This window comes from Danio rerio, chromosome 11 (assembly GCF_052040795.2).
Source record: "Danio rerio strain M-AB ecotype USA chromosome 11, GRCz13ab, whole genome shotgun sequence".
NCBI classification, from domain to species: domain Eukaryota; kingdom Metazoa; phylum Chordata; class Actinopteri; order Cypriniformes; family Danionidae; genus Danio; species Danio rerio.
Genome location: NC_141031.1, coordinates 46944563 through 46955000, shown reverse-complemented (window position 1 = coordinate 46955000; position 10438 = coordinate 46944563). Strand labels below are relative to the sequence as shown.

General features: G+C 41.2%; 2 protein-coding genes across 4 annotated transcripts in view; both read right to left on the bottom strand.

The window, feature by feature from the left end:
• traf3ip2b (TRAF3 interacting protein 2b) overlaps positions 1 to 10438 on the bottom strand; it is an 872991-nt gene that overhangs the window by 244504 nt on the left and 618049 nt on the right. The gene's annotated exons all lie outside the window — the stretch shown is intronic.
• The window catches only part of gli2b (GLI family zinc finger 2b), a 164352-nt gene that overhangs the window by 77686 nt on the left and 76228 nt on the right, over positions 1 to 10438 (bottom strand). For both annotated transcript variants that reach the window (XM_087272358.1, NM_001015069.1), the window contains 1 exon segment: positions 6962 to 7067. In XM_087272358.1, coding sequence (XP_087128484.1) covers positions 6962 to 7067 — 106 coding nt within the window.

The window sequence follows — 10438 nt, the reverse complement described above, 5'->3', positions numbered from 1 at the left end:
ATCGACATGTGACAAGCGACAAGCAACAAGTGACAATCGACAATCTACAATCAACAAGTGACAATGGACCAGCAACAATTGACAAGCGACAATCGACAAGCGTCAAGTGACAATCCTAAAGTGTTAAGCGACATTTGTAAAGCGACAATCGACATGTGACAATCGACAATCGTCAAGCGACAATCATGAAGCATTAAGCGACAAGCAACAAGCGGCAAACGTCAAGCGACAGGCGTGAAACGTTAAGTGACAATCGGCAATCGTAAAGCATTAAGCGACAATTGACAAGAGTCAATCGACAAGCGGCAATCGTTAAGCATTAAGCATCAATTGACAAGCGTCAAGCGACAATCGAGAATTGTATAACATCAAGCGACAATCGACAAGCAACAATCGACAATTGACAAGCGACAAGCATATTGTGATATTGATACAGAAACGATAAATGAAACAAAATCTGAAAAATTTAGTTCAAACTACGAGTGACTCACAGCCACAAAGCCACAAGCAACAATTGACAAGCGACAATTGACAAGCGACGAGTGACAGTCGACAAGCGATAATCGACAAGGGTCAAACAACAATCGTAAAGCTTTAAGCGACAAGCAACAAGCGACAATCGATAAGTGACAACCGTATAGCGTCAAGCAAAAATTGACAATCGTAAACTGACAATCGACAACTGACAAGCGACAATCATATAGCGTCAAGTGACAATCATATAACGTCAAGAGACAATCAACAATTGACAAGCAACAATCGACAAGCGTCAAGTGACAATAGTATAGCGTTAGGCGACAATCGACAATTGACAAGTGTCAAGCGACAAGCATATTGTGATATTGATACAGAAACGATAAATAAAACAAAATCAAAAAAATTGAGTTCACACTACGAGTGACTTACAGCCACAAAGCGACAAGCAACGAGTGATAATCGACATTCGACAAGCGATAAGTGCTAATCGACAAGCATATTGTGATATCGATAAAAAAACGATATATTGTGGAGCCCTAACACACACACACACACACACACACACACACACAAACACACAGTGTAAGTGCAATAAACCATTTTGCCATATTGATGCAGAAACTATATATTACGGAGCCCTAACACACACACACACACACACACACACACACACACACACACACACACACACACACACACACTAAGTTTGCAATATCGATGCAGAAACTATATATAGTGCAGCTCTAACACACACACGCACACACACACACACACACACACACACAAACACACACACACACACACACACAAACATACACACACACACACACAAACACACACACAAACACACACACACACACACAAACACACACACACACACACACACACACACACACACACACACACACACACACACACACACACACACACACACACACACACACACACACACACACAGTCTCTCTCTTCAAGTGTCGTTCTGTTTTCTGACAGTGGACTCTGAGCGTTCACTAGTGTGTGTTTCTCCGCCTGCAGTATTCCCCGAGCGCTCCTGTCCGCAGCGCAGATGAATCGCACCGTCCACTGTCATTTCAGCTCCAGAAACACACACACACACACACACACACATACACACAAAACACATACACTAGCGTTCCTGCGCTCGCTTTATCAAACAGAGAAAGAAAAAAAACGAAGACGTAAAAGCAAGATATCCGTAGGGGAAGCTTCCTCCGGCCGGCTCCGCTGACAGCTCTGACAAAATAACCAGCGCCCTCATTATTTTATATGCAAACAATGATAAAACGAACTGTATGGAGATGTCATGTTAGACAATCAGCTCCGAGACCCCTGACATGCCGCCCGGCGACTGTAACAAAGTGTCTGGGCTTGCCACGGGCGACACCGCGCTTAATTTGCTGCACAATGTCCCTGTAATTAGATGAATTTGGCTCAGGCAGAGGAAAAGACAGCCAGATCAAGGTCTTGATGAATTAGGGGTCCACTGTCAAGATCAAATCACATTAATCAAGCGTTGAGACAGGCGGTCCCCCCCCAACGCCGCTCTCTATGTGTGATGAATAGGCTCGCCGCTCGCCGCCCGACCGAATGCATCACCATCAAAATCTGTGAATTTAAATGTAACCACGCCACTTCCACAATTCTATCGATTTATTCTGCTCTTTTAAGATAAACCTTCCTTGGAGCCTCCAGACCCCGTTTCCAGCAGAGGGGAACTCTGAGGTGTTGTATTTAGGGGGAAAACAACAAAGTGGAACTTCAAAAACTAGCGCGGCCCACTTTGTGGTTTGTTTCTCAGTCCTGTAATCAATTTCTTATGTGTTTTTGTCTTCAAAGAGGACTATATTGAGGCAGCACGGTGGCTCAATGGTTAGCACTGTCACCTGGGGTTGCTGGTTCGAGTCCCGGCTGGACCAAGAGGCGTTTCTATGCACTCCAGTTTGCCCCACAGTCAAACACATGTGCTAAAGGTGAATTAGATCAACTAAAATTGGCCCCATTGAATGACTGTGTGTGTGTGTGTGTGTGAATGAGAGTTATGGGGGTTTTCCAGTACTGGGTTGCATGTGGAAGGGCATCCACTGCATAAAACATATGCTGGAATTGCTGGTGGTTCATTCCGCTGTGGCAACCTCTGATAAATAAGGGATTAAGCGGAAGGAAAAAGAATGAATGTATGAGAGTGTGTGTGTGAATGAGAGTGTATGGGTGTTTCCCAGTTCAGGGTTGCAGCTGGAAGGGCATTTGCTGCATAAAACATATGCTGGAATAGTTGGTGGTTCATTCCGCTGTGGCAACCTCTGATAAATAAGGGACTAAGCCAAAGGAAAATTAATGAATGTATAAGTGTGTGTGTATATGAGAGTGTAAGGGTGTTTCCCAGTTCAGGGTTGCAACTGGAAGGGCATTCGCTGCATAAAACATATGCTGGAATAGTTGGCGGTTCATTCCGCTGTGGCAACCTCTGATAAATAAGGGACTAAGCCGAAGGATCTAGCAATGAATGAATGAATGAATGTTTGAGTGTGTGTGTGTGTGTGTGTGTGTGTGTGTGTGTGTGTGTGTGTGTGTGTGTGTGTGTGTGTGAATGAGTGTGTATGAGTGTTTTTCAATACTGGGCTGCGGCTGGAAGGGCATCTGCTGCGTAAAACCTATGCTAGAATAGTTGACGGTTCATTCCACTGTGGTGACCCCTGATGAATAAGGGACTAAGCTGAAGGAAAATGAATGAATGACTCTATTTATGTTAAATATATTATGTAACATCGGGAACAATAAACATGTCAAAAATGGATGACAGGTCTGTCCTACAATATAGTCCAAACCATGGCAGAAATGCTAATTAATTTAAGGTCAATTCACTACCTTGATGTCAAAACAACATCAGTGTCAAAAAACGGTCCTATAATCAATGTTTGATGTGTTTTTTGACACCAATGTTATAACATCAAGTTGCATCCATAAGATAGCAGTTAAACTTTCCTTGGAGCCTCCAGACCCCGTTTCCAGCAGAGGGGAACTCTGTGGTGTTGTATTTAGGGGGAAAACAACAAAGTGGAACTTCAAAAACTAGCGCGGCCCACTTTGTGGTTTGTTTCTACAATACCGGCGCCACCGATCCACTGGTGGAAAATCCATGTGGGACGTATGGAGGTCTGGAGGTTAACCTACATTACTGCTGCGCATCCACACACCTGAACCAGAGCATGCTGGGAAAATGAGCACCTCCGATCTGATGAAGATCTTTCTCAAACCCTCGTTTAATAGTGATTATCAGGTAATTCTGCCCCCAGAGGCCACCTTGATCTCAAAAACACATTAAAAAGTGCATCCAAAAATGCTGAAAATTGACTAAATTAATATCAAAACTTTGTTGAGCTGACATCTAAGATTGGCTTTAAAGACTCATCAAAATATTGCAAACTGATTTGATGTCAATTTCAAAACAACTTCAAGGGCCCTATCATAAACCCGGCGCAGTGTGGCGCAAGGCGTGACGCAGTTGTCTTTTGGTAGTTTCAGCTTGGCGCAAGAGTGGTTTAGAGGCGTTGCGCTGCGCTGTTTAAATAGCAAATGCATTAGCGCTCATATGTGCAGCCATAGGCGTTCTGGTCTATAAAGGAAGGCGTTCTGAGGTGGACCGCTGGCGCGCTGCTATTTTGAGAGACTATAATAGATTTTTCATTAGACCAAAACAAACCCGGTCTAAACTCCAGCGCAGAGTTGCGCCTCGCTTACACACTGCTTAATACACACAAGAGAGCAATAGGCAAATATCTTTACATATGAAAAAATTTAAATATTAAGGATATATATAGGATATAATGAAGATATGGATATAGAATATAAATATAAAGGATTAAAATATTACAAAACATATTATTTTCTAGCCGACATAAATATGTAAAATCACTGCTTTTATGTCTTCTTCATCTCGGGAGGCTTTTTCAGTTCATTCCTAACAATTTGCTTCTGTATAATGTTGTTATTATTAGCAGTATTATTTATTATATCCATATTTATATTTGTTTTATTAAAAACAAGCTAAGATTTGTCCACCTGTCAGGTTTTAGATCATATGTGGCACAGCATGTGTTTTAGGATATAACTCAGGTTTTTGAGCACATCCTTAATTTATTTTTATTTATTGATTTCCCATCCTTAAATTAGCAAAAATGCGTTCTGACACGCCCTGAAAGCGTTTGCGCCCTGCGTTTTGCGCATGGACTGTCAAAATAGAGCCCCAAGAGTTGACACTTAGCTGATAATTGATTATAAAGCCTGCCTGGCATGCTGTCCTGGGAGAGAGCCCTCAGCTCAGAAGATTCACGAGCCTCGAGTGCTTTGAAAGGCAAGGGGAGTTTGAGCCCTCACACTTAGGCCGTACTCACACTAGGTACAGTTGCCTCGAACCGGGCCAAAGCACGCTTGTCCCCCCTCCCGTCTCCCCCGACGGCCCGCGCTCACACCACAAACAGGCTTCGGCACGCTTACGTCATCGCTGCTGGGCTGTTCAGTGAGAAGCGCTCTCTCACTCAGCAGCACAGTGGAGATTTCTCTAGTTATATCGTTTCAGTCGTTTGATATGCCGTCAAATATTTCGCAAACTGCCGTAGTTTATTAAAGACAAGAACTCCTCACAGCACGACAGCTGCACCTTCAGCAGACCTCCTCATTCCTGCAGCACGAGAGCTTTATGATTGTTTATGCGCGCTAAAAGTGGCGGATCTGTTCTGCGAAAAATCTGACTGCATGTCACCGCATCCCTAAGGACTGTTTGGCGAAATATTTGACTGCATATCACTGCATAACAAACGACTGAAAGGATATAACTAGAGAAATCTCCACTGTGCTACTGGATGAGAGCGTATGGCAAGCCGTTTTAGCATTTAAACCTTGTTCTGACTATCCATAAATATATTTAGATATCTCTAATTATATTTTGACTAGTCATAATTATAATTCGACTAGTCAGATTGGAGATATCTGCAAATATATTATGACTGACTAGTCATATTCCTCCATTGACTTCCATTGAAAAATATTTGCAGATATCTCTAAATGAGTTTTGACTAGTCACAATTGTAATTAGAGATATCTCCAAATGAATTTTGACTAGTCAAAAATCCAATTCAAGATATCTACAACTGTAATTCGACTATTAGTAAATTAATTAGAGATATCTTCAAATATATTTGTAAATATCTCTAAATATGACGAATTAAAGATATCTCCAAATGTATTATGACTAGTAAAAACTCAGTTAGAGATATCTCTAATTACAATTGTGACTAGTCAAAACTTATTTAGAGATATCTGCAAATATTTTTCAATGGAAGTCAATGGAGGAATATGACTAGTCCAGCCTGATCTCACGAGAAAACGTAAGTATTTTACGTTTTGCCAGTTTAGTGGCTAATTCGTACGAATTCGTACGAGTTTAGTCGTACGAAATGGCACGAATTTTAAAAGGAGGCGTGGCACCTGACCCCACCCCTAACCCCAACCGTCATTGGGGGATAAGCAAATCGTACTAAATTGTACGAATTAGATCGTACGAATTCATACGAATTAGCCACTAAATGAAAAAGTTACGAATTGCCGTGAGATTGTGTTGGACTAGTCAGTCATAATATATTTGCAGATATCTCCAATCTGATTTCATACTAGTACAACTGTAATTGCAGATATCTCAAATTTTTATTCTGAGTAGTGGAATTATAATTATGACTAGTCAAAATATAATTAGAGATATCTCCAAATATATTTATGGAGTCAGAACAAAGATTTAAATGCTAAAAAGGCTTGCCATAGAGAGCGCTTCTCACTGAACAGAGCAGCAGCGATGACGTAAGCGTGCCGAGGCCCGATATAGTGTGAGCGCGGGCCGTCGGGGGAGACGGGAGGGGGGACAAGCGTGCTTTGGCCCGGTTCGAGGCAACTGTACCTAGTGTGAGTACGGCCTCATTCACACATACACTCACACACTACGGCCAATTTAGTTCCTCAGTTCCCCTATAGCGCATGTCCTTGGACTATAGGGGAAACCGGAGCATCCGGAGGAAACCCACGGAAACACAGAACATGCAAACTCCACAAGGAAATGCCAACTGACCCAGCCAGGACTCAAACCAGTGACCTCCTTACTGTGAAGCCACAGTGCTAACCACCGTGCCACCAACATATATAGAGTCTATATCAACTGAGAAACAAATGAAGCTGTGCTCATTTATGCAGGGCAAATCTGAAACCCCTTCAAGAGCGCATATGCTTTTCATTGATGTGTCCAGCATGCGCCGCTGGATTCGGCATCTCCTGATTACAGCGCATTCTGAATGCTGCATGTCTGCATGCATTCTGACCGCAGGGATAAACAAAGCAGACGCTGTATTTGCGAGCAAAGAAGATTATTTATATTCACAAACCCAAAGAAGCAGAAACGCACACATATCTGCAGGCTTACCCGTGCAAAGCGTGAAGCGCGTGGGGATCGTAGTGGTATCTCCCCTCATGGTGACGCACGTCGATGGGAATCGGAGAATGGAAAGTCGGGAAGATGTGATGAGGCCCTGAAAAATAAAATAATAAAGAGGAGAGGGTTGAGAAAGGAGACAAAAAAGAGAGAGAACTTTTCAAAGGCAACAGCCCTACAATAAAGTAACATGAATTTCAGAGCGCGCTGAGCAGTTTCGTGTAAAATATTGGCACTATCACACAAGAGTGGAGGGATAAATAAATAATCAAAGTATCCTAAGAAATCCTACATCCCCAACATAAAAGATATCCAACTGGGCTTTTGACAAAGACCTGCAGCTAGACGCTCTTTGAACTCGCACAGATGATGGACGTTATGCAGGGAAAAAACCATCCGGGACGTAAACTGGGGCTGACAGCAGAGGGAGAGCGCTCCTCGGCCTGCCGACCATGCCTCACGCTGGGCTGTGCCAACCGGAGCATCTCCCTACTGAAGCACTGCCGTCCCCGACGCTCTCCTGGCCCAAAATCAAGCCCAAAACGAAGGTGCCAGGGTGACGTGAAATCAGATTAGGTCAGGCCTTTGAAATCAAACACACTCACTAATGAGAGACTAAAAGCTGTTGGGCTTTTCCTCGGCGCTTTACAGTCTGGCTGGTGTTTCTTTTCATCCTAACTTGGTTTTATGTGAGCGCAATGAGAATCAGAATCAGCACTTTCCTGCAATAAAGCCTCCGCTGGCTCGGGACGTCCCGTTAAAGGCCGGCGAGGCTTCATTAGCAGTTATGATAACGGGAAACCGCAGTTGATCTTTATAGCGCCGCTATATATACACAATGGTAAAGTCTTCCTAACTAGCTTTACTTTATAATTAGTCGATCACTCCTGGAGCTTTTCATGTCGTGTGGAAATTAAAAACAAAGCAGGCCAAATCAATTAAAGTCTGTTCGCTGCTTTGGAGTTTGGCAAGAAAAGGCCCCAACACACTTGAGGCTGAACTCAACTGGTGTGATGTCATAGCTAACAAAGTCAGGCAAGTATGAAGCGTTCTGGAAAAGTGATGAAGTCCATGTGATGAATATGTAAGAGGTGGGTGTGGCTCTCGGGCTCCACCCTCTTTATTTACCATGGGAATATGGCAACCAATTCCTATTCCAGATACCAGGACTTTTTTAAAGATCGTTCATGAATATACAAACTCTGTGCTTTGCAGTTGCTAAGGTCGTCTGTGTGGTTGCTATGGTGATTTTCACATTTTCTATTAAAAAAATATTAAAATTGTAAACAGTTCTATAAGAAACATTTAATGTAAACTTTTCTATATGGTTGCTAAGGCGTTCTGACTTGTTGCTATGTTGATTTTTACATTTTCTACTTAAAAAAAAAACAAATGTAAACTTTTCTATATGGTTGCTAAGGCGTTCCGACTTGTTGCTATGTTGATTTTTACATTTTCTACTTAAAAAAAAAACAAATGTAAACTTTTCTATATGGTTGCTAAGGCGTTCTGACTTGTTGCTATGGTGATTTTTACATTTTCTACTTTAAAAAAATAAATGTAAACTTTTCTATACGGTTGCTAAGGTGTTCTGACTTGTTGCTATAGTGATTTTTACATTTTCTTAATTCAAAAAAATAAACAAATTAGAACTGTTTTATATGGTTGTAAGGTGTTCTGACTGGTTGCTACGGTGTTCCTAAGATGTTTTAATTGGTCGTTATTGTGTTGCTAAGATGTTTTGGTGGGTTGCTATGGTGATTTTCACTCTTTGTAATTAAAAAATTAAATAAATTTAAACTGTTCTATATGGATGTGTTTTGTCTGGTTGCTGTTGTGTTGCTAAGGTGTTTTGAATTGTTGCTATTGTGTTGTTAGGGTGTTCTTACTGGTTGCTATTGCGTTGCTAATGTATTTTGAATGGTTGCTATGGTGTTGTTAAGGTATTCTGACTGGTTGCTATAGTGTTGCTAAGGTGTTTTGAATAGTTGCTTTAGTGTTGGTAAGGTGTTCTGACTGGTTTCTATTGTGTTGCTAAGGTATTTTGAATGGTTGCTATGGTGTTGGTAAGGTGTTCTGACTGGTTGCTATTGTGTTGCTAAGGTATTTTGAATGGTTGCTATGGTGTTGGTAAGGTGTTCTGATTGGTTGCTATTGTGTTGCTAAGATGTTTTGAATGCTTGCTATGGTGTTGGCAAGGTGTTCTAACTGGTTGCTATTGTGTTTCTAAGGTGTTTTGAATAGTTGCTATAGTATTGGTAAGGTGTTCTGACTGGTTGCTATTGTGTTGCTAAGGTGTTTTGAATTGTTGCTATGGTGTTGGTAAGGTATTCTGACTGGTTATTAAGCTGATTTTCACAGTTTTAAATAAAAAATCAAAATAAAACTATCCAAAACGGTTGCTAAGGTATTGTGTTGCTAAGGTGTTCTGACTGGTTACTATGCTGATTTTTGCATTTTCTTATATATTTTTAACTGTTTTATATGGTTGCTACAGGGTTCAAACTGGTTGCTATGGTGTTGCTAAGATGTTTTAACTGGTTGCTATAGTGTTGCTAAGATGTTTTGGTTGGTTGCTATGGTGATTTCCAAAATAATTCTAAGATTTTCTACATAAAAATTAAAGCAAATTTAAACTGTTCTATATGATTGTTAAGGTGTTTTAAATGGTTGCTATTGTGTTGCTAAGATGTTTTGGTTGGTTGCTATGGTGATTTCTAAAATAATTCTAAGATTTTCTACATAAAAATTAAAGCAAATTTAAACTGTTCTATATGATTGTTAAGGTGTTTTGAATGGTTGCTATTGTGTTGCTAAGGTGTTCTGACTGGTTGCTATGATTTTCGTATTTTCAAAAATTTAAACCATCCTATATGGTTGCTAAGGTGCTCTGACTGATTGATATTGTGTTGCTAATGTGTTCTGACTGGTTCCTATAGTGATTGTCACAGTTTTAAATGAAACAATAAAAATCAAAGTGTCCTTTGTGGTTGCTAGGGTGTTCTGACTGGTTGCTATGGTGCCAATAAGGTGTTCTGAATGGTTGCTATGGTGATTTCCATATCTTTAAAACTGAACAAAAATTTAACAGTTCTGTGTGGTTGCTAAGGTGTTTTGACAGGTTGCTATGGTGTCACTAAGGTTGTCTGGTTGCTATGGGGATTTTCACATTTTCTAATTTTAATAAATAAAACTGTTATATTTGGTTGCTAAGATGTTGCTAAGTATTTCTGACTGGTTGCTATGGTGTCGCTAAGGTGTTCCAACTATATGCTACAATGTTTCTATGAGCACATCACCAACATCATCCATAATCACTGGTGTATACTAGAGATACTTGACTTAGCAGGGAACAGGAGGTGAATCGGCTGCTCTCTGGACTGTATTAACATTCTTCAGGGCGGCAGCAGTGGGAGGGTGAGGGGTGACCCGCGGAGGGCAGAGGTCGCGGGTCATTATCTACACCTG